Source organism: Callospermophilus lateralis, chromosome 3 (genome assembly GCF_048772815.1).
Source record: "Callospermophilus lateralis isolate mCalLat2 chromosome 3, mCalLat2.hap1, whole genome shotgun sequence".
NCBI classification, from domain to species: domain Eukaryota; kingdom Metazoa; phylum Chordata; class Mammalia; order Rodentia; family Sciuridae; genus Callospermophilus; species Callospermophilus lateralis.
Genome location: NC_135307.1, coordinates 64691831 through 64716849, shown reverse-complemented (window position 1 = coordinate 64716849; position 25019 = coordinate 64691831). Strand labels below are relative to the sequence as shown.

The following is a 25019-nucleotide window of genomic DNA, read 5'->3' as shown; positions in this document are numbered from 1 at the left end:
TAGCTTCCACATATCATAGAAAACATTCAACCTTTGACTCTTTTGGGGCCAGCTTATTTCACTTAGCATCATAGTCTCCATTTCCATCCATTTATTAGCAAAAGCAATAAAGGCTTTTTTATGAATAATTCTCTATTGTGTATATATTCTACTTTTTGATCCATAAAGTTGTTATAGCAACTTACAAATTTGGTATGAATTATTTTTGTTGGAGTTGTTGCTTTTTTCATTGGCTCATGAGATGATTTTAGAATGTTTTCAAATTTCCACATGCCTGTGGTTTTCTGGTTTATTGTATTATTATTGACTTTCAACTTAAAAATGTGTTTACAGAACTTAGTTTGTGTAAATCAGATCCACTAAAATTTGTAGAGGCTTATTTTAGTTCCAACACCTAACATTAATAACTGGTCACTAACCATTTAATTAATATTTGTTAATGAATTTGATTGAAATTTTTAAGAATAAATTTTGTCTTCATTTATATTTGAAATCTTATTTCTGAAGGAAAGTGTCAATGTCAGTTTTAGTGGAATTTTTTTCTTCCTCCCACTCTTTATGTAATAACAAATAAGTAGATATATGGTTCAAATAACCAAGAAAATTGGACTTAATATGCCAGAACATTAGAAGGATACCTGGAGATTTAGTGGCCAGTGTTGAATAAGTCTAGATTTATTGAAAATGATACTTGCATATTTCTCTTAGATATACCTAGTATGTATAGCATTTAAGGGTACAGTTTGAATTTTATACTTACAATGTACCCCTTATATGGTCAGAATGAATTTTTTAAGTTGCAGATCATGAAGCAACAGCATCTATTTCTGCCAAAGAGTCCCAGCTTAAAGAGCTAGTTTCTTATTCTTGGGGGGTGATGATGTTATCACAGTTGTTTCTTAGGAAGTATAATATATGCCCAAATCAAATAAATTAATATCATATATATGGTACTAATATTTGCTCTTATGTATTATCTGCTCTTTTTTGCTTTCTTTTGATTTTTCTGTAATTTTATGTCTTACACTACGTACTACGGTTTTCAATTTTCATTATATTTTTTCTTAATTCCTAAAGGAACAAGTCAAATTATTGAGGTTTTTTTATTTCCATGTCATATAATCTTGTAGATTTTGTCTATTCTAGGTTCTCAAACAACTGTGTCTTAGTATATGAGGATAAGCACCAAGGTGCCAGGAGACTATAGAAAGAAAGGCACATGCCTAGCCTTATAAAGAATGCAATTTACTGGTACTTGCTGACAGAAACATGGTCTTTGCTGGCAGCAAGACCAGTTGGATAGCTGCAATTTGGGTCTGAAAAAGGGGTGTATTTATAGATTTTCACAAAAGGGACTTCAGGATCTTACCTGTTTTATCTTAAGATAATATTGAAGAATCAGGCATATCTCTGGAGCCAGGGTTTGTCCAGTTATAAAGTGCCATTGTGGTTGCAATGATTTTATCTATGGTTTACTGGGGTGCTATGCAGGAAGAAGCAGCGAGGATTACTCAGGGCAATTTTGCTGGCTAAGACTCAAGATGGTGATAGTCATATCAAGTTGTATCCATGTATTCAGTACCTGAGAGCCTAATTATGCCATACTCTGTGCTGGTACCAGACAACTGCATATGGGAAGTCACAGAATTCACAGCTTTGTTAATGTTCTTATGTTTATGTTTTCATTGATATTTAATACATATATAACCATACTCCACTGTGCAAACAAAATAGAAGAATGTACAAAGTACAATGAGACAATGAATGAAAGAGTAAATATATCTGAATATTTCCATAAGCAGAGAAGGCAACATTTGACAAGATTCTTGAGAGAGGAATGGGAAGTTTTCAGGATTGACAAGATGATAAAAGAATATTCTAAGTTATGATATCAGTAGCAGTAACACTAGGCATTTTTATTATCATTAGTTTAATTAAGGTACCATTTATTCAGCATTTCCTATAAATGAGGAATGTTATATACGGGTGTGTGTGTGTGTGTGTTTTAAAGGAGCACATCTCATTAAATCATAGTAAAAAATTAGGTTATTCTCAGAAGGCAAGTAACTTTGCCCATGGTCATACAGCTAGTAAATGTTGCAGATAAGATGTAGACCTTTGTCTGTTTGGCTCCAAAGCATGGACTCTCAACTTCTATTCAATATTGCCTCCCAGTGAATTTGTAAGAGCACATTATAACATTTGGAGAATTGAAAAGAAGTCTGGCACACTGGGTTTGTTAACATTGGGCCAGAAAGATAGGTTAGTTAATAAAGACTGGATCAGGAAAAATTTTACATCATGTAATGGTTTTAGATTTTATTGCATAGTCAGTGGGTCACTATCAAAATACTTAAATAGAAGAGTAGCCAAAGATTCCAATTTTAGAAAGATTACTTCAATAACAAAATGAATAATGACCTAGAAAGAGCTGGGATTAATACATAACAGGAAGGAAACAAACACCCTAGTCTAAGTAAGGAATACTTGAAGTGAAGTAGGAGCCCTGGTGAAAAAGAGAAGGAAGACTGATTTAAGACATAAAGCCCCCAATAGCCAACAGTGGGACCGGAGATCCAGGCTGACTGATTCACACGGCCTGCCCTGCGGCTACAGAAGGCGGGGCGCTGCAGAGAAGCGATTAATTAGCAAGCAGGGAGAAAAGTGGCTTCGATTCTGTGGAATCCCACCAGCTGAGCCCGCACTGACCTCCAGGCTGAGTACGGGATTTCAGACGGGGAAGGAAGTGGTACAGTTCTATCCCCCACAGCGAAGACTCCACCAAGGAAATCAGCAGCCACCATCTTGTAAACCTGAAGTGACCACCGCCACCCTCGGACAGATTGCAACAATAAAACAGGTGTGTTACTCAGCTCATCCCCCATACATCGGGGAACTCGCATAAAATCTCTCCTAGGCTTTCCGGGGGAGGGAGTATCAGAGTGAGCCTGCATAAAGACTCGGGGAAAACTAGAGACACCTGACCTTCAACTCCCCCTCTCATCGGCAGCCAAAATGAAACCTGTCTAGCCAGCGCTGGGGGAGGGGCTAGCAGGAAAAATCAAAACAATAGAGTGCCTGGATTCCAATAGCCAACTGTGGGACCAGAAATCCGGGCTAACTGATTCGCGCGGCCTGCCCTGCGGTTACAGATGGTGGGGCGCCGCAGAGAAGCGATTAATTAGCAAGCAGGGAGAAAAGTGGCTGCGATTCTGTGGAATCCCGCCGGCTGAGCCCGCACTGACCCCCCGGCTGAGTACAGGACTTCAGACGGGGAAGGAAGCGGTACAGTTCTGTCCCCCACAGCGGAGACTCCACCAAGGAAATCAGCAGCCACCATCTTGGAGAGCTGAAGTGACCACCGCCACTCTTGAACAGATTGCAACAATAAAACTGGTGTGTTACTCAGCTCATCCCCCATACATCAGGGAATTCGCATAAAATATCTCTTAGGCTTTCTTGGGGAGGGAGTATCAGAGCGAGCCTGCATAAAGACTCGGGGAAAACTAGAGACACTTGACCTTCAACTCCCGCTCACATCAGCGGCGAAAAGGAAACCTGTCTAGCCAGCACTGGGGGAGGGGCAAGCGGAGAAAATCAAAACAATAGAGTACCGGCGTTCCCATTGGCCACCCTCCACACCCAACAAACAGCAGGCCCAGAGTACACTTTGAACTGCCGAGAGCCATCACTTAGGGGATATCTGGTCTAGCAGGAGAAACCAAGACTAGCAGGAGAAGCCAGGGGTCTAGAGGCCAGGCCCTCGCGCCTGGGCGGCTGGAAACTGCAGGCCTGCCAGCGACAGTCCACCCACTGCCCGCGTAACTGGGCGGCTGGAGAACGCCCGCCTGCCAGCTACCGACTGCGTGACTAGGTGGCTAGAGATCGCCCTCCCGCCGGCGACAGGCGGGCCTGCTGCCTGTGCGACTGGGCGGCTGGAGTCCGCCCTCCCGCCGGTGACAGATCACCTGCCCGCTGCCTGCGCGACTGGGCGGCAGGAGATCGCCTGCCTGCCTCGACCGGGAGCTGAAACCAACCAGAGACAGTCCAGTCATACCCCCCCAGTCGGACACCCCTGCAAGGAGCCTGGGGCCCGTCATAGCAGAGAAGTGACGTCATTGGAGCTCGGCCGTCGAAATTCCTTCCCAGCGGAATCCACATCAGCAGGATAGTTTACCAACACAAAGGAGAGACAACAGAGATATACAAAACCAAAACAAATATATAGAAGAGAGCGGAAACACAGCAATCAAATAGAGCTGGAAAGTAATGTGAACATCATGAGAAAACAAGGGAAAAAAGGAGTACAAACACTGCAGGACAACTTAATTCTACAGGAGGACCTAGAAGCATCAGAAACAGGGTTAGGGAAAGAACTCAAGGCATACCTAACTCAAATGGAAAGGAATATTAGAGAAGACATGAGACAGCAAGTCCAAGCAATAAAAGTATATTTTGAAAATGAATTAAACAAACAAATTCAAATGGCAAAGAACGAGCTTTACTAGGAGATAGGGATCTTAAAAAAATCAAACAATAATCCTAGAAATGCAGGAAACTATAAACCAAATTAAATACTCAAATGAGAATATTACAAATAGACTAGATCAAGTAGAAGTCAGAACATTAGATAATGAAGACAAGGTTTATCAACTTGAAAAGAATATAGTCAACACAGAAAAGATGCTTAAATCCCACGAGCAATCTATTCAAGAGATATGGCATCTCATCAAAAAACCAAATTTGAGAGTCATTGGGATAGAAGAAGGCACAGAGGTTCAGTCCAAAGGAATGGATAACTTATTAAATAATTCTAGAAAACTTCCCAGAGATGAAAGATGGAATGGATTGCCAAATCCTGGAAGCCTACAGGACCCCAAACATTCAAAACCGTAAGAGACCAACTCCAAGACATATAATTATGAAGATAGCCAACATACAGAACAAGGAGAGAATATTAAAAGCTACGAGAGAAAGGAGGCAGATTACATTCAGGGGTAAACCAATTAGGTTAACGACTGATTTTTCATCACAGACTTTGAAAGCGAGAAGAGCCTGGAACAATGTATTTCAAACCCTGAAAAATGATGGCCTCCAACCAAGAATACTGTATCCAGCAAAATTAAGCTTCAGATTTGACAATGAAATTAAAATCTTTCATCATAAACAAAAGCTAAAAGAATTCGCAGGAAGAAAACCAGCACTGCAAATCATTTTGAGCAAAATACTACAAGAAGAGGAATTAAAAAATTGTGCCCAAAACTAACAGCGGGAGGTATCTCAGTAAAGGGGGAGGAAAAAAACCAAAAAGTAAAACTAGCCAAACTAAAATAAATAAATAAATAAACATGACTGGAAGTACAAATCATATTTCAATTATAACCTTAAATGTTAATGGCCTAAACACACCAATCAAGAGACATAGGCTAGTAACCTGGATCAAAGAAATAAGTCCAACAATATGCTGCCTTCAGGAGACTCATATGATAGGAAAAGACATACACAGGCTGAAGGTAAAAGGTTGGGAAAAATCATACCACTCACATGGCCCTCGGAAGCAAGCAGGAGTGGCCATACTCATATCGAATAAAATCAACTTCAAACCTAAGTTAATCAAAAGGGATAAAGAAGGACACTATATACTGTTAAAAGGAACCATCCACCAACAAGACATAACAATTATCAATTTGTATGCACCAAACAATGGAGCTGCAACGTTCATAAAACAAACTCTCCTCAAGTTCAAGAGTCAAATAGACTACAACACAATAATTATGGGTGACTTCAACACACCGCTCTCGCCATTAGACAGATCCTCTAGACAAAAACTGAATAAAGAAACTATAGAACTCAACAGCACAATCAATAACCTAGACTTAACCGACATATAGAATATATCAATCATCATCAAGTGGATACACGTTCTTCTCAGCAGCACATGGATCCTACTCAAAGATAGACCATATATTATGCCATAGGGCAACTCTTAGTAAATATAAAGGCATGGAGATAATACCATGCACCATATCTGATCATAATGGAATGAAATTGGAAATCAATGATAAAAGAAGGAAGGAAAAATCCTACATCACATGGAAAATGAACAATATGTTACTGAATAATCAATGGGTTACAGAAGACATAAAGTAAGAGATAAAAAAAAAATTCTTAGAGACAAATGATAATACAGACACAACATACCGGAATCTGTGGGACACAATGAAAGCAATTTTAAGAAGGAAATTCATTTCTTGGAGTTCTTTCCTCAAAAAAAAGAAAAACCAACAAATAAATGAACTCACACTACACCTCAAAAACCTAGAAAAGGAAGAGCAAAACAACAGCAAATGTAGTAGAAGACAAGAAATAATTAAAATTAGAGCAGAAATCAACAAAATTGAAACAAAAAAAACCATTGAAAAAATCAATAAAACTAAAAGTTGGTTCTTTGAAAAAATAAATAAGATAGACAGGCCCTTAGCCATGCTAGCGAAGAGAAGAAGAGAGAGAACTCAAATTACTAACATACGGGCTGAAAAAGGCAATATCACAACAGACACTACAGAAATACAGAAGATAATTAGAAAGTATTTTGAAACCCTATATTCCAATAAAATAGAAGATAGTGAAGATATCGATAAATTTCTTAAGTCATATGATCTGCCCAGATTGAGTCAGGAAGACACACAATTTAAACAGACCAATAACAAAGGAGGAAATAGAAGAAGCCATCAAAAGACTACCAACCAAGAAAAGCCCTGGACCGAATGGGTATACAGCGGAGTTCTACAAAACCTTCAAAGAAGAATTAATACCAATACTTTTCAAGCTATTTCAAGAAATAGAAAAAGAAGGAGCTCTTCCAAATTCATTCTATGAGGCCAACATCACCCTGATCCCGAAACCAGACAAAGACACTTCAAAGAAAGAAAACTACAGACCAATATCTCTAATGTACTTGGATGCAAAATTCTCAATAAAATTCTGGTGAATCAAATACAAAAGCATATCAAAAAACTTGTGCACCATGATCAAGTAGGATTCATCCCTGGGATGCAGGGCTGGTTTAATATACGGAAATCAATAAATGCTATTCACCACATCAATAGACTTAAAGACAAGAACCATATGATCATCTGGATAGATGCAGAAAAAGCATTTGACAAAGTACAGCATCCCTTTATGTTCAAAACACTAGAAAAACTAGGCATAACAGGAACTTACCTCAATATTGTAAAAGCTATATATGCTAAACCTCAGGCTAGCATCATCCTTAACGGAGTCAAACTGAAGGCATTCCCTCTAAAATCTGGAACAAGATAGGGATGCCCTCTATCACCACTTCTATTCAATTTAGTTCTTGAAGTACTAGCCAGAGCAATTAGACAGACAAAAGAAATTAAAGGCATAAGAATAGGAAAAGAAGAACTTAAATTATCGCTATTTGCGGATGACATGATAATATATTTAACAGACCCAAAAGGGTCTACAAAGAAACTGCTAGAGTTAATAAATGAATTCAGCAAAGTGGCAGGATATAAAATCAACACACATAAATCAAAGGCATTCCTGTATATCAGCAACAAAACTTCTGAAATGGAAATGAGGAAAAGCACTCCATTCTCAATATCCTCAAAGAAAATAAGATACTTGGGAATCAACCTAACAAAATAGGTGAAAGATTTATACAATGAAAACTACAGAACCCTAAAGAGAGAAATAGAAGAAGATCTCAGAAGATGGAAAAATGTACCCTGTTCATGGATAGGCAGAACTAACATCATCAAAATGACGATATTACCCAAAGTTCTCTACGGGTTTAATGTGATGCCAATCAAAATCCCAACGGCATTTCTTGTAGAAATAGATAAAGCAATCATGAAATTCATATGGAAAACAAAAGACCCGGAATAGCAAAAGCAATACTAAGCAGGAAGTGTGAATCTGGAGGTATAGCGATACCAGAGTTCAAACTGTACTACAAAGCAATAGTAACAAAAACAGCATGGTACTGGTACCAAAACAGGCAGGTGGACCAATGGTACAGAATAGAGGACACAAAGACTAATCCACAAAGTTACAACTATCTTATATTTGATAAAGGGGCTAAAAGCATGCAGTGGAGGAAGGATAGCATCTTCAACAAATGGTGCTGAGAAAACTGGAAATCCATATGCAACAAAATGAAACTGAATCCCTTTCTCTCGCCATGCACAAAAGTTAACTCAAAATGGATCAAGGAGCTAGATATCAAATCAGAGACACTGCGTCTGATAGAAGAAAAAGTTGGCTACAATCTACATACTGTGGGGTCGGGTTCCAAATTCCTTAATAGGACGCCCATAGCACAAGAGTTAATAACAAGAATAAACAAATGGGACTTACTTAAACTAAAAAGTTTTTTCTCAGCAAGAGAAACAATAAAAGAGGTAAATAGAGAGCCTACTTCATGGGAACAAATTTTTACCCCTCACACTTCAGATAGAGCCCTAATAGCCAGAATATACAAAGAACTCAAAAAATTAAACAATAAGATAACAAATAACCCAATCAACAAATGGGCCAAGGACCTGAACAGACACTTCTCAGAGGAGGACATACAATCAATCAACAAGTACATGAAAAAATGCTCACCATCTCTAGCAATCAGAGAAATGCAAATCAAAACCACCCTAAGATACCATCTCACTGCAGTAAGTTTGGCAGCCATTATGAAGTCAAACAACAATAAGTGTTGGCGAGGATGTGGGGAAAAGGGTACACTTGTACACTGCTGGTCGGACTGCAAATTGGTGAGGCCAATTTGGAAAGCAGTATGGAGATTCCTGGGAAAGCTGGGAAGGGATCCACCATTTGACCCAGCTATCGCCCTTCTCTGACTATTCCCTGAGGATCTTAAAAGAGCGTACTATAGGGATACTGCCACATCAATGATTATAGCGGCACAATTCACAATAGCTAGACTGTGAAACCAACCTAGATACCCTTCAATAGACGAATGGATAAAAAAAAAAATGTGGCATCTATACACAATGGAGTATTATGCAGCACTAAAAAATGACAAAATCATAGAATTTGCAGGGAAATGGATGGCATTAGAGCAGATTATGCTAAGCGAAGCTAGCCAATCCTTAAAAAACAAATGCCAAATGTCTTCTTTGATATAAAGTGAGCAACTAAGAACAGAACAGGAAGGAAGAGCATGAGGAAAAGACTAACATTAAACAAAGACGAGAGTGGGGAGAGAAAGGGAGAGAGAAGGGAAAGCATATGGAAAAGGTAGAAGACCTTCAATGTTACACAAAATTATAAGAGGTTGTGAGGGGAAGAGGAGGGAAAAAAGGGAGAGAATTAAACAACAGCAGAGGAGGTAGAGAGGGAAAATGGGAGGGGAGGGGAGGGGAGGGGGCATAGTAGGGGATAGGAATGGTAGCAGAACACAACAGTCACTAATATGCCATTATGTAAAAATGTGAGTGTGTAACTGATGTGATTCTGCAATTTGTATTTGGGGTAAAAATGGGAGTTCATAACCCAATCGAGTCAAATGTTTGAAAGATGATATATCATGAGCTCTGTAATGTTTTGAACAATCAATCAAAAAAAAAGACATAAAGCGTCAAACCCTGAGATGCTCACAGAAAACTATATGTGAACATGTGCTTTAATTCAAATAATTTAAATGTATGGTAGATTCTAATACAGACTCCAGTTTTCAAGGGGCGTCCTTTGACATAATTTTTTAGAGCCTCCCGTTATAAGTGTAATGATCTTCCTTGCCTTATGATTTTTGATCACTTAACCTGCTTTTGAGTATGTGTGTGTTTGTGTGTTGCTGGGGATTAAACAACCCAGGGCCGTGTGTGTTTGTGTGTGTGTGTGTGTGTGTGTGTGTGTGTGTGTGTGTGTGTGTGTCTTGCTGGGAATTGAACCCAGGGCGAGGCAAGTACTCTATCAACTGAGCTATAGCCTCAGCCACACTTAACCTGTTTTTTACTAATGGAATGAGTACCCATGTACCTGCCAACTCCCTTGCATATGTAATATACTACTCTCTTGCCTATGTAATGTAATACATTAAAACATTTTATTAATAGGTCTCAGGAGAAGATTGAGAGACACCTGGAGGAGAGCTACTCCCTGTGAAGCCCATTCTACGATACCCCGTTACTACCACTTATTGAGGTAGTAATGAGAAACCAAGTTGAGTCCAGCGTAGAACAAATTTTCTTTAACCAGCCTGCAAATTTAAGAAAGATAATAAGTTCTCATTGTTTTAAGCTTCTGAATTTTAGGGTTATATCTTGAATGTCCTCTTTAGTCTTGTTTAATAGCTCACTGTTGTGGCTCTATGAGTACTATCCTATCCCTTTATGGTTTCCCTAACTACCATTAGTTTGCATGTGCAATCTGTTTCTTACCAGTACCTTAACTAATAAAAGTGAAATGGAAACCTTTAAGATTGTTTAATGATTGGATAATGTTTCATCTATCATTTTTTTTAGGAACCCCCTGGTTGGTTTGACTTACCTAACTTGTGTATCATTCAACATAGGCTTAAATACATCATGAGAATTCTAAATATATTTACAATAGTATATAGTAAATGCTTTCACCACAGAATTTCTCAAATTGATCCGTAAGGTACAGAATGGAATGTCAATAGATTGTAATTTATAATCAGTTGTTCAAAACTTCAAAATACTTGAAAAAGATATCCCAGAGCCAGTAGATATTTGTATAATGTATGCAGCTGCTTAAGGAATGTGTGAAATAGACCTTTTAAAATACTATCTTAAATCTTATCAGGGCTTTCTAAATAATGTAACTAATAAAAATACATATTATAAATAAAATCTATATATTTTCTACCAGCAGCCTATGAAATTATTAAAGAACTGAATGAAATTAATAAGGAACTGTATTTTTCACAGTACTTTGTTGCACCATACTCACTCTGTGCAATTATACCTATAGAAATATTAAATCACACTAATTTTTAGTGTGATTCACACTAATTTTTACTCTTTAAAAAGAGTAAAAGTACAATAGTGTGTGTCTCTTTTATTTAAAGAAGTTTTCATGGTGCCCTTATGGGAATATGAACTTTAATAAGAATCAATTATAAAGCCTTAATGGGTGGTTTTGTGTTTGTTTTTCCTACACTTCTGTGCAAATAACATTAATAGTAAATTTTTGGCCGTAATCAGCATTCTCACCTATAATGCAGTATGATGAAAACCTGTGCCCAAGTGACACATTTATATGTAGATCTTAAATAAAGGAATATAATTGTAGATTTGTAGTCTTCATACTTTACAAGTTAATTAGTAATTTTTGGTTTTCATCTTATGTAAAACTTAAGGCTTTTTGTTATTGTCTTCAATATCTAAAAAGTTATAGAGGTATAGATTTTTCTGGAATTTATGCAAGCAAATACTTTTAAAAATTCAGTGGGGTTTTCCAATAGGAATCAACTTGATTTTATTGACTATGTTTGCTTAATATAAATCTATCAAGTATAGAAACCATAACATAACTTTTAAATTAAACTTTTTGTTACTTTAAATTTATATCACTAATCTGGCTCTGGGGTATCTTTTTCAAGTGTATCTCAGTGCTTGAAACCTTATAAAAATGAGCATTATGGGCTGGGGATGTGGCTTAAGCGGTAGCGCGCTCGCCTGGCATGCGTGCGGCCCAGGTTCGATCCTCAGCACCACATACAAACAAAGATGTTGTGTCCGCCGAAAACTGAAAAAGAAATATTAAAAATATTCTCTCTCTCTCTCTCTTCCCTTCTCTCTCTCACTCTCTCTTAAAAAAAAATGAGCATTAGTGACTCATCAATAATAGACATTTCTTATCAAGTTGTTTAAATTGTACCCCTTTCAATTGGAAAAATTTCCCTATGTTCTTTGCTGTTTGAGTAGTAGGCTACATAGACCTTTATGAGTATTATTTTCTAGTGATCCTTTCAGATCTCCTTCTGTGTGACTGGTGATTCTGTAAAACCTTACACTTATGTAAAACTACAGTTATTTAGTCACTTCTTTTTTCAACAGGACTTAGAAATGCACCTAGGTCCTGGCAAGTGATATGCAAGCCATATCAGAAGGGCTGTGCTACAACCCCAGCCCTTGTCACATATTTTTTTAACTATAAAAATTTTAAAAAATATTTTATGACCCATGAACATTGCCAACTGATATTATGATACAAACTTAAGCAGCATGCTTTTTTCCTTATATTTCTAGTATAGTGCAAGTTAAAATCAGAAGGGTACTGATTTAATGCAGTATACTGTTATTCTGTACAATGGATAAGATGAAAGGAATAGGTAAGAAGGAAGCCTGTTAACAAGGTACTAAAAAATATTTGGGCTGTTGAGAGTGTAAGAGAAGTATAGGATAATTCATGCCAGTTTACCTCAGGTCTTGACCTTCAAGCATTTCTTTCTGCTAGATTATCAGTTATAATTAATTAAAGCTTGTACATTTGTCTGTTTAATGACTTATTTTCTTTATTATAAGTTATATGAGGATAAAGATTGCCTATCTTATTCTCTCCAATCACAGTATATTTTTTGGCAAATAAAAAAGTATTTGTTGAATATATTCATGAATCTGAATGTTTGACTAACAAATTAACTTTAAAAGTACTCATGGAGGGAATGTAGATTTAGTATGCATGTAATAAAAATGTGTGTGCATCACATATGTATATACTAATTTTGACAACTCAGTAATTTACTGCTTATTTAAACCTTACACACATTTTCATCATTTGTTCTTCATGGTAATGCTACAACGTAAATGATGGTATTATTTCAATTTTATAATGTGTAAATAGAAAATTTTTTTTATTTTTTCCAAGGTCACATAGATTTTTTTAAGTGATAAATCCTGGATTTGAACCATTTGGATTTGTTGTTGTTATTGTTGTTATTGTTTTAATATCTTTATTTTATTTATTCATTTTTTTATGTAGTGCTGAGGATCAAACCCAGGGCCTCGCACATTCTAGGTGAGCACTCTACTGCTGAGCCATAGCCACAGCCCAAAACATTTGTTTTTAATATTTCATGGATGATAGCTTCAACTTCGTTTTTGTTTGTTTGTTTGTTTGTTTGTTTGTGTTTTTTTTTATAAAGAGAGAGGAGAGAGAGACAGACAGGCAGAGAGAATTTTTAATATTTATTTTTTAGTTTTTGGCGGACACAACATCTTTCCCTGTATGTGGTGCTGAGGATCGAACCCGGGCCTTACGCATGCCAGGCAAGCGCGCTACCGCCTGAGCCACATCTTTTTTTCTAATTCAGAAAATTGGCTATTGGCATATTGCAAGGCCACAGTTTTTATATGTTGATCTTGAAGCTGAAACTTTGCTGAATTCATTCCTTAGTTTTAATAGTTTTTAGTGTAGTGTTCAGGGTTTTTTCTGTGTATAAAATCGTGTCATTTGCAAACAGTGACTTGTGTTCTAATTTGAGTATCTTTTATTTCTTTTTCTTGCCTGATTGCTCTGACTGTGACTTCCAACCTATATTTAGTATAAGTGGTTAACCTGAGCTTCCTTGTCTTATTCCATATCTTAGAAAACTCTCAGCTTTCCTTAATTTAGTACAATGTTGTTGTCTTATTATAAATAGTTTTTATTGGGGTTGGGTATGTGGCTCAGAAGTAGAGCAATTCTTAGCCTGCCTGCCTGCCTGCCTGCCTGCCTGCCTTCCTCCCTCCCTCCCTCCCTCCCTCCCCAGAAATTGAACTCAGGGACACTCAACCAGTGAGCCATATTCCCCAGCCCAATTTTTTGTTTTTTAGTTAGAGACAGGGTCGCTTGCTATTGCTGAGCTGGCTTTGAACTTGTGATCCTCCTATCTGAGCCTCCCAAGCTGCTGGGATTACAGGCATGTGCCACTTCACCCAGAGGATACATAATTTTGTTGAATGCTTTTTCTGCATATATTGAGATGACCCTACAGTTTTTGAACTTCATTTTGTTCATATAACATTTATTGATGTATGTATTGAATCATCCTATTTTTCCCCTGCCGATTCCCAAAAGCCACCATTGTTCCTAGATGAAAGCCATCTATGTTCCTAGATGAATCCCACCTGATCATGATGAAGAATCTATTTAATGTGCTGTTGGATTCAGTTTACTAGAATTTCTTTAAGGGTTTTTGTATTTGTGTCCATCAAAGTATTGACCTATAGTTTTCTTTTTTTGTTGTTGTTTTAAATTGTGTCCTTATCTGATTTGGGTATCACCATGATGCTGGCCTCATACAATGCATGTAGAAGAATTTCTTCTCTTCAGATTTTTGGAATGACTTAAGGAATTATTATTATTTCTTTAAATGGTAAAATTCAGCAGTGCACCCATTGCTGCTTTCCTTCAATAGGAAGTATTTTTATTACTGATTCAATCTTGTTATTGGTGTGTTTGAATTTTCTGTTCTTCAAAATTTAGTCTTGGTAGAATATCAAATTCATTGATAATAGTTGTTCATAATAATCTCTAATAATCCTTTGTGTTTCTCTAGTTTCAGTTGTAATGTTTCCCTTTTCATTTTTGATTTTATGTGTTTGAGTATTATGTCTCTGTTTCTTAGTCTACCTAAAGGTACAGCTTTTTTTAATTTTAAGAACTAGTTTCAAGTTTTGTTAATCTTTTGTATTATTTTTCAATCCCCGTTTTACTTTATTCTGATCTAATCTGGTTATTTCGTTCTACTGACGTTAGATTTGGTTTGTTTTTGTTTTTCTATTTGTGAACTAAATTTTCTTCACCTTTAAGTTAAGTGTCTGCCTAACCTTTATGAAGACTACTCATAATTATTTATTTTATATAAAAATGAAGTAAATTATGGGATATATAATTTTCTTTCCATTTGTTAGTTTCCACTCGCCTTATATAGTGTTTAGCCTTATAAAGTGTTCTAAACCTGCTGTTTATAACACTACCTTCTCACCTTTCTGCCTTAATCTTTCACTAATTAAAGTTTTATGCATACTATAGTTATGAAAATTATTTTTGTCTTGGTCAGAATTTCATTATGTGTTCCTAAGTGCTCCTATAATTTTTTCCTCCATATTTACATGTACTTATTTTCTACAAAGCTTCAGTATTTTCCTTTTTTCTCACTGCCCTCTGTCCTCTACATGTTTATTTCTGATTTCTTCCTCTATGTTTTTATTTGTTCATAGGCACCCTCAGAAATATTTCTTCTTTTGTCTTATCTCTTATATTACAACATTTTCCACCCTTCACATCTCCTCACCCCTTTTCTGGATAATAAGTAAAGAGACAGACTAGCGAAACCAAAATTGTACTAGATTACTTCATATTGTAAGCAAGTGGTTAGAGAAGAATTAATTAAAAGAAAGCTTAATGTTAGTGGTAAGCACTCAGTGAGTTTCATAAAGATGGGAGTATAAATGAGGTGTATGATTCTTGCCTATGTGATAAGAACTTTTTAGAAATTTGTCAGTGTTCTGAGAATATACATTATTATTCCTCTATCATATATTTTTGTTAATATTTTTAAAAAATTGTTGATGGACCTTTATTTTGTTTATTAAGTTATTTACATGTGGTGCTAGAATCAGTGCCTCACACATGCTAGGCAAGCTGTCTACCACTGAGCCACAATCCCAGCCATATCATGTATCTTTTTTTTATAGGATGGATTTATTCATTTATACATTTAGTAGTGGTGCTGGGGATTAAACCTAGGGCCTTGTGTATTCTAGGCAGGAACTCTACCAACTGAGCTATATCCCCAGCCCCTGATGTGTCTTTTATTTAAAGTGTTTTCCCCTACTAGTAAAGAAAAAGATTTGCAAATAAATGTAGTCCAAGACAAAAAATAAAAAATAAAATGAAATGTATTTCATCTTATATTTCTCATATATCAGTAAACATATATATTGTAATATATAATGTGTATATATCACATACTATATAAACATAGTCTTTATGCAGTAAATGCATATGATCTTTATATTTTGCCATATAAATATGTGTGTTTGTGTATTGCTTTTCCATCAAGATTATAAATTTCTTAGAACAACTAGTCATTACTTTGTACCCACAGATTGCCAAGAATCGTAATGGAGAAGGAAGGAGCAAATAGTTTGAGATAAGAACAGAAAACTTTAAAATATAAGTGCTGATTAAGATAAAAATAAGGTCTGGGGTTGTGGCTCAGTGGTAGAGTGCTTGGCTGGCATGTGTGAGGCACTGGGTTCAATCCTCAGCACCATATTAAAAAATAAAGGTATTGTGTCCATCTATAACTAAAAAATATATATAAAAATATAAAAATAAAAAGCAGGAAAACGATCTACTGTGGATTAACCTAGCTAAACGCTCCACTCTCACTCTTGGCAAAAATTATAAAAGTAGATGATCAGATTTTTCTTTCATTTAAACAGTCTCCTTAGTTTATGTATTTTCTGCCACCCATGTCCTGCACAGGCAGTGGAAATGGGGTTCCTTTTGGTTGAATGGGCTGGCTGTGGAATAAAGGCCAAGAAAAATAGAGTGACCAAAAAATCCACATAACACAGGAAATGTTTAAAAAAAAGAACGGAGCCAGGATGGGCTAGCCAATCACAGGGATGGAGTTTCCACACTAAAAAGCAAAATGGAGCCTGTGCTTTCTTTATTTATATTGGGCAGCATCAAAGGTTTCCCATGGAATGTTCTTTACCAAAAAAGGTAGAAGGTGGGCTGTTCAGTTCCCAATGGGTCATGGCCATCTCCAGAGCTACTGAGGGGTCTTCCTAGTAGAGTGGAGATAAAGACCATGTGCCCTGGGCAATCTATCTCTGGGGATCTGAGCCTAGCTTCCATACTAAGTGAAGATCATCAAGTAATTCGTGGGTGGCTTACTGCAATTTTCCTTCCTTAAACTTAGTTTTTATCTTTCATTGAAGTAATACATATAGTCCCATATTGAAAAAATCAAATGATACTGTAATAGCTCATGACCACACGAAAATAGTCATTTTTCCCCTGCCGATTCCCAAAAGCCACCATTGTGTTTTAGCTATCTCTTCTGGTATTACATTGATATTTCAAAGTGTGTCTTTTGCTACATCAATTTTAGACATCATTTGCTAACTTCTGTTTTATTTTCTATGTCTGCCATAACAAACTATCAAGAATTTAATTGCTTAAAAAATTTTGTTTCAAATAATTCTATAGTTTGGAAATCCTGTATAAAATTTCACTAAGTTAAAATCAAGATGTGATCAGGGCTTCATTCTCTTCTGGAGCTGTAGAAGAAAATCTGTTTCCTTGCCCTTTACAGCTTCTAGTGACTACCTCCTTCCTTGGGCTTCTAGCCCCTTCCTTTGTCTTCAAATCTGGTAATATCAGATAGGCCTAGTCCTCATGTTGCCATCTTTCAGAGTTCCCTGTTCCACTTAAAAGAAACCTTTTAAGTATAGTAGGTTTATGGGGATAACTCAGAATATAATGTCATCTCAATTACATGTGTAACATTAATGTCCCTTTGCCATGTAATTTTATATATTTATAGATTCTTGGGATTAGGAGTTATGTTTCTTGGGGGAGGGGAGGGGTATTATTCTGCTACCTCACCTTCCCATTTTGCAAGATAATATTACTTCTTAAGATTCACTCTCTATCCTTCCCATTATAGTTTATGTCACATTTAAAAATTATAACTACATCCATTTTTTCATTATTTGGAATTCATAAACATTAACATTTTAATGGAAGTTATAGCCAGTTACTCAAGAAAAATAAAGAATTCTAAATTGGAAAGAAAAAAATCAAAACTCTCTATTCACACATAAATTGGTGTTATATATAAAAAATCCAAAATGAATTTTTACTAGAGTCAATACATGAGTTCATCAAAGTTGCAGTGCACAAGATCAACACCTAGAAATCATTTGTGTTTCTAAACACCAGCAATAAACAATCCAAACAGGAAATAAAACAACTACTTTTAAAATAGCATCTGAAGAATAAAAACCCTAGGAATTGCTGAAAGAAATTTAGGAAGACCTAAACAAGTATAAACAAGTGGAAAGGCATCCTTTCTTCATGGAGTAAAAAACATTATATTATGAAAATATCAGTACTATCCAAAGTGATCTACATATTCAATTTAATCCTATCAAAATTCCAGGAACCGTTTTTTTTACAGAAATGGAAAAGTCTGAACCTAAAATTAGTATGAAATTTCACGGGGTCTCAAACAGTCAAAACAGTCAGATCTTGAAAAAGAACAATATCGGAAAACTTACTACAAAACTTACAGTAATCAAAATGTATGGTACTGGCAAAGAATGACCTCCATTACACAGTGTATACCTGTACTGAAATATCACATGGTGCCCCATAAATATATACAATTTTTATGTGTCAATCAAAAAAGAAAAAAAAGATTTATAGAAGAGTGGAATAAAAATGAAGATTCAGAAATGAACCCATGAATGTAAAATAACTGATTTGTTGTAAGTTAAACTATACTTCACACTATGTACAAAAGTTAATTCAAGGTGGATCAGTGACCTAAATGTAAGACTAAAACCATAAAGATCACCAAAAAAAAAAAAAAACACGGATAAATTTTTATTACCCTATATTTGACAATAAGCTCTTACATAGGATGCAGATAATAAAAGAAAAGCCAGATATATTTGAACTTCACTTTTGTGCTTAAAATAACATCATCAAGAATGTGAAATGGAAACTTTTATAATGGAAGACAGTATTTGGAAATCATATCTGATAAGGTTTTAAAATCCAGAATCAAAAAGAACTAAAACTCATATGAGAAAAAAATTTAAAGATGGGTGGAGGACCTAAATAAAATTTTCTCCAAAGATAGACAAATGGCCTCTAAGCACATGAAAACATCTTCAGAATCTTTAGTTATTAGGGTAATGCAGATCCAAACCACAATGAGGTACCACTTCAGACATATCAATTTGATCATAAAAATATAATGAAAATAACCAACAGCAGCAATGATGTGGAGAGACTGGACCCTCATATGTTGCTGGTGGAAGTGTGAAAAATAGTTCCTCAAAAAGCTAAACACAGAATGACCAAGCAATTCTACCTCCTTAATCATGTATCCAAAATAATTGAAATGAGGGCCTCATGCTGCAGATACTTGTATGCCAGTGTTCACTGGAGCATTCTTCACAATAGCCAAAAGAAATAAAACAATTAAAGCTTTTATCAACAGATCTGGGTAAACATATGTGGTACAGACATGAAATGGAACATTATTTAGCCATTAGAAAGGAATGAAGTTCTGCTGCATGCTACAACATGACTCAACCTTGAAAACCTATGCTTAGTGAAATAAGACAGATATAAAATGTAGGCAAAATGTTCTAGCATAGGCAAATTCAAGGACATAAAAGATACATTTGAGATTGCCAAGTGTGGAGGTCAGGGGGGAGAGTCATTAGATTGTTTTATATGTCTATTTGTACACAAGTAGCAAATTTTAATGATTATTACAGCTTTGTAGTAACTTGAAATCAGGAAGTGGAAATCCTCCAATATCTTTTCAAGATGGTTTTCTGTGTCCCTTGAATTTCCATATAAATTTAATGATCCTTTCATAAATTTTTAAATTTCATTTCTTAAGCCCAGTTCTACTACTCCTAGATATGAGTCCTTTGAAAAATTACTATTGTTTCATTTGTTTCATAATCATCATACATGTAAAGCCTAACACAATACATGGCATATATTAAATGCTAAATACAGATTAAGTTGAGCATCTGTAATATGAAACCTAAAAGGCTCCAAAATCTGAAATTTTTTGAATTCCAACATGATTCCACAAGTGGAAAAATTCATACCTAATCTCAAGTGACATTGGTTCATGGTCAAAATGCAAGAAAACTAAAAATATTTTATGAAATAATCTTTGGGGTATGTATATAATGTGCATGAAACATAAATGAATTTTGTGTTTAGAATTGGATCCATTCCACAAGATATTTCGTTATGCAAAGAATCCCAATTATATGTGTGTGTGTGTGTGTGTGTGTGTGTGTATAATATTTGTAGTAATATTGCTAATATTATTACCACTACAATTCCAATGTGTAATGCCTTTTATATATTGACTAGAGTATAATAGAATTCTACCTCTAGAGTGTATTGTTTGTTCATCAGTGAATGGCTAGTATAGTGTAATAAAAAGAATGGTGTAGTGTAATGTAATTTGGAATCATTTTATGGCCTAGACCTAAGTTCATAACTATTTAATACAGATAACATGTTGAATATCCCTACTAAATGATACCATGAAAATACAAATGTCATTTTCAGAAATCAGTTCAAAAGTCAAAAGTCATAATTGGAAAGTTTATTATTACTTTGGTAATAGTATTTCAGGGAATAGAAAAAAGGATGGCTGAAATAAGTGTATTCTTGAACATTGTGTTTTTTAAAATATAAACTGCTCATGACTGAGTTATTTGTGACTTTATTTACTAGACTGTTTTGTTCATGGGATTTTTTTTCTGGTATTTACATAAGCTTTTGTCACCTTTCTCATTTCTGTGTTTCATATAATATGGAAGTCCTTCACATTTACTCTATTTTTAGCTTCTTGATCATATAGTTATGCTGTTACTTCATTATTATACTATTTATATGCATATGTATATATGTCATGTCCATTGTAATCAAGGTGGGAATATGTTGACCCATACACATTACTTGTCCCACCTTTGTAACAGTCAAAACTATTGTCATTGGTTTGAATTTGATGTAGGAATACTAATCCGGAAGTTTACCTTCCCAACATCTTCCTGGGATTAGGAAAGCCAGTTTTGAATACTATTAATTAGTATTAACCAAGAGAATAGCAAATTGTTTGTGGAACAGAATTGAAGTTTATTATAGCAACTTTCTTTTGCTTTTTGTTCCATTAAGTCACCATGGCATCTTTGAATCATTATTTTACTAACAACTTGGAACTATTTCTGTAATCTTTTTTCCATTTATGTAACAGTTATTATAGAACACGTTAATTAAAGCCAGTGTATTTTATAATGGTATGTATTTTTAGGATTTTTTATTTTGAAATAAATTCAAAATTTATGAATTACAGACCTAAGAGATTTTAATAGTTTTTGTCCTAATGTTTTCATTGATGTATACAATCTTAGCTTCTAGTTGAGTAATTTTAATAATTGAAAATGAAAGTATTTTTAAATGCTAATTTTGAACCTCTTACAAAATTTTTGTAACTTTCCATTTTAGTAACCTCTAATACTTCTCTTTTATTAGTTATCGTACCATGGTCTTGTATACTACATCCATAGTATGCCTTATATGAAGTAAATTAATTTGAAATTAATTTGTTTCTACCATTTAATCATTGCACTTTTAATCTAAGAAATAATTCTTAGTCAAGATCTTAACAGTAGTTTCATTCGCAAGAATAAATGACAAATATTAGAATGTTTCAATGAAAATCATTTTGTTGAATTAATTTTTAGTGGAAAGCAGAGTATTATTTATTTATTGAACTTTTAATACGTTGATTAGCCTTTATTTCGTTCATTTATTTATATGCTATGCTAAGAATCGAACCCAGTGCCTCACATATACTATGCAAGCTCTCTACCACTGAGCCACAGCCCCAGCTCCTGTTGTTTTTTAATTTACATTTGTGAGAGGAAATATCCTAGGCTTTTCTTATGTATGATGCTCTTGTTTTGGATATTGAGATAATTATAAACTCAGGATGAGTAATCAGAAGTTTCCTTTGTAAGCACAGAAGTTGAAGAAAGTTAAGTGAATTATCTTGTATTTTAAGAACCTGGAGCAACTGAAGGAGTTATGTTGGGAGCTCCAAATGCCCTAAATGTTATTTAAATTTTTTCTAGTAGCCACATTTTAAAAACTGAAAAGAAACAGAGGGGTTGGGGCATGGCAGCACATGTTTCTCCTGTAAACCCAGTGACTCTAGAGGCTGAGACTGGAGGATCTCAAGTTCAAAGTCAGCCTCAGCAATGGTGAGGTGCTAAGCAACTCAGTTTGAGACCCTGTCTCTAAATAAAATACAAAATAGGGCTGAGAATGTCACTCAGTGGTCGAGTGCCCCGGAGTTCAATCCCTGGTACCAAAAAAAAAAAAAAGAAGTAGATGGATTCATGGCTTTAATAATATACCATATTTAATTCAATATATCCAGAATGTTATTTTTACATGTAATCAATATTTTCAAATTAGTATTTTTATACTTTGTATTCAAATTCTGATATGTATTTTCCATTTATGTATACATCTCTATTAACTACTTCACTTACTAGTTACTTCAGTTATTTTTTAAAAAATTGCTAAATGTCTCCATGTCTCAATTTCCTCATTTTTACAATAGAGATAATTACAAGAATAAATTAAATAACATATATGACATGCCTGGCTTATGGTGTTATAGAAATCTTTGTCATTTTCTAAAAATTATTTCAAACATAAACATGACATTAATGGCATCTCCATTTCAAGGCAAAGAAAATATTTTAGGTATTAAATTATTTGTGACCCCTAAATTCTTTTCTTGTTCCCTTTGACAGTGCAAGGTAAACACATATCCCTGTTTAAATTGTTTTTAAAAAGCAGAATCAACATTGGTTCATCAATTATGACAAAATACCATAGTAATTCAAGATGTTAAAAATAAGAAACTGGAGCAAGTTGGGGTATGAGAGACTATATCTCTACTTTCTGCTCAGTTTTTATAAGCCTAAAACTACTTTAAGAAGTACAGTTTAATTAATCAAACAAAAAGACAAACAACATGTCTTCTATTGATTCATGAGACATGTTAGTTGTGATCGAAACCAGCAATAAAACTGGAAGCTTCAGCATTATTAAAACCATCAATAAGAGAAGTTTAGTTATGGATAAAAATTGAACTTAATGTTTGTTCTTTCAAAAGTCATTTTTTTAAATCTACCTCTTTTAAACTAATAAATGGAAAACTTTCTCACAAAATGTTTTTCTCTCTGGTTATTGAGCAGCTAGGCCTTGGACAATTATTGGTAGCACTCTGATGCTAATGCTATAACTCTTCCATATTTTTAATTCACTGTTGCTGGTTTTGAGAATATTTTCTTCTCCTAATTTCAGGTTGGGTGGGACTATATCAGCATACAAGATAGTACCAGACGAGATAGAAGAAATCAAGGTATAGTATGGCACTTTTCACCTCTACAAAGGCTTAGTATCTTATTGGAAAGTTGGGGAAAATCTTGCTTTTCCTATATATCATTGAATCTTTGGGTATGTTAGGATACCATTAAGTTCCCGGTTATTCTATTTGAATTAAAAATGTATATATAATAAATAAATTATCATCAGATTTCATCTATCATTTGCAATGCATTTCTGAGAAAAATATTAGGAGAATCAAAAAGTAATCCTTTCTTATGCAGTTCTTTTAAAATGTACATAAGAAGCATTATAACCAATAGTGTACATGACAGATTATCTTTTAAAAATCTTTTTGCAATTTCTTTTTCCTATAGCCTTTACTAATTATAAAATAATAGCAATCTTTTAGTAAATATCTCCTGGTTCCTTTTAAAATACAAATGCCAATTTCAATTAAAATTTATGTTATAATAAATTAAGAATAGACCTTATTCCTTGAAAATTAGGTCATTACTATATTCTTCTGTCTGTGGAATATTAATCATCTAGCACAGCATGTTGCCCTTGTCCAAAGGCAATTTACCACATATTGAGAATTGTACTTCCTGTTTCATATATGAATTTAACAATTCCATAACAATAGTCAGAGCTAAACAATACTTCTTAAGTTGTTGAGTTGTTTTATTGCATAATAAAGATTTCAATAATCATGCCGAATTCAATTAAAATTTTCAATATCAAATTCTAGCATTAAAAGTAAGTTTCAAGAGTCTCATTCCAACTTCTGTAAATTCATACAGTTGGAGGAATCAACTGTGAGGAAACTTGATTCTAATTTACATTCCTCATTTTACAGTTTTAGAAATGCAAATGCATAAAGATGAACTTTGGATTATTTATTTGACATTTAATAATTATTTCAGAAAATGTAATTGTCGTTAAAGGATGAGAGAAACATTAATGTTACTTCTTGATGTATGCTTTATAATTACTCAAAAAATATTTGACTTCAGAATATTTAATCTATATGTACAGAAAGAGAAACAAAGGGAAGGGGTCTTATGAAACATTTATAGGAAATAAAGTTGAAGTGCATTTTTCTTGAAGGGGCTCTGTCTTATAATACAATTGAAATAGGTATTAAATGATAAAGATAAACAAAGAATTTTATGGTAACACATAGAAAGGTAACTTGGCTGTTTCAAAAGGTGATCAGCAAAAAGTCTTTCCAAGAGGTAAACTCTGGGGACAGGAATATAGCAGTAGAACACCTATCTAGCATACATGAGACCTTGTATTCAATCCCCAGTATGAGAGGGAGAGACAGGCAAACAGGCAGGCAGAGATATTTGTGAGAACATAAATATGACATAATGTAGCTCCAGACTGAATGATATAAATAAGTTCTGGAGAAATATAGGGCTAGAAGTAGCTTTGTGTCATGTTAAGAAGTTTAGATGTTATCCTGAAAACCTAAGGTGCTATTATGTACTCATTTAGGAGTTTAGGAGAAAAAGTAACATTATCAGCTTGGTAATTTCTTTAAATATTTTTCATGATGATTAAGAAATGCTTTCAGCAAAGAAGATATTCTTAGTAGAATGAAGGAAACCAGATTTTAGGAATGTAGACATAAAATGATTAATATCTGTACTAAAACTGTGGCAGTGAAGTTTGAGGAAAAAAATGGATGCAAAAAATATGATTTAGATCATGGGTGTTGGTGCTCCCCTGTAATCACAGCTACTTAGATACTGAGGCAAGAAGATCACAATTTCAAGACCAGCCTGGGTAACTTAGTGGGGCCATCTCAACATAAATATAAAAAGAGCTCAGAA

The 25019-nt window shown here is 34.7% G+C and overlaps 1 protein-coding gene across 5 annotated transcripts in view; it reads left to right on the top strand.

The window, feature by feature from the left end:
* The window catches only part of Gphn (gephyrin), a 598126-nt gene that overhangs the window by 228596 nt on the left and 344511 nt on the right, over positions 1–25019 (top strand). For 4 of the 5 annotated variants that reach the window (XM_076850343.2, XM_076850346.1, XM_076850344.1 and 1 more), the window contains exon 3: positions 23158–23215. In XM_076850343.2, the coding sequence (XP_076706458.1) occupies positions 23158–23215 (58 nt within the window). Of the gene's footprint in view, positions 1–10097; positions 10186–23157; positions 23216–25019 lie in introns of all 5 variants that reach the window. The other variant, XM_076850345.1, reaches the window with a different exon arrangement.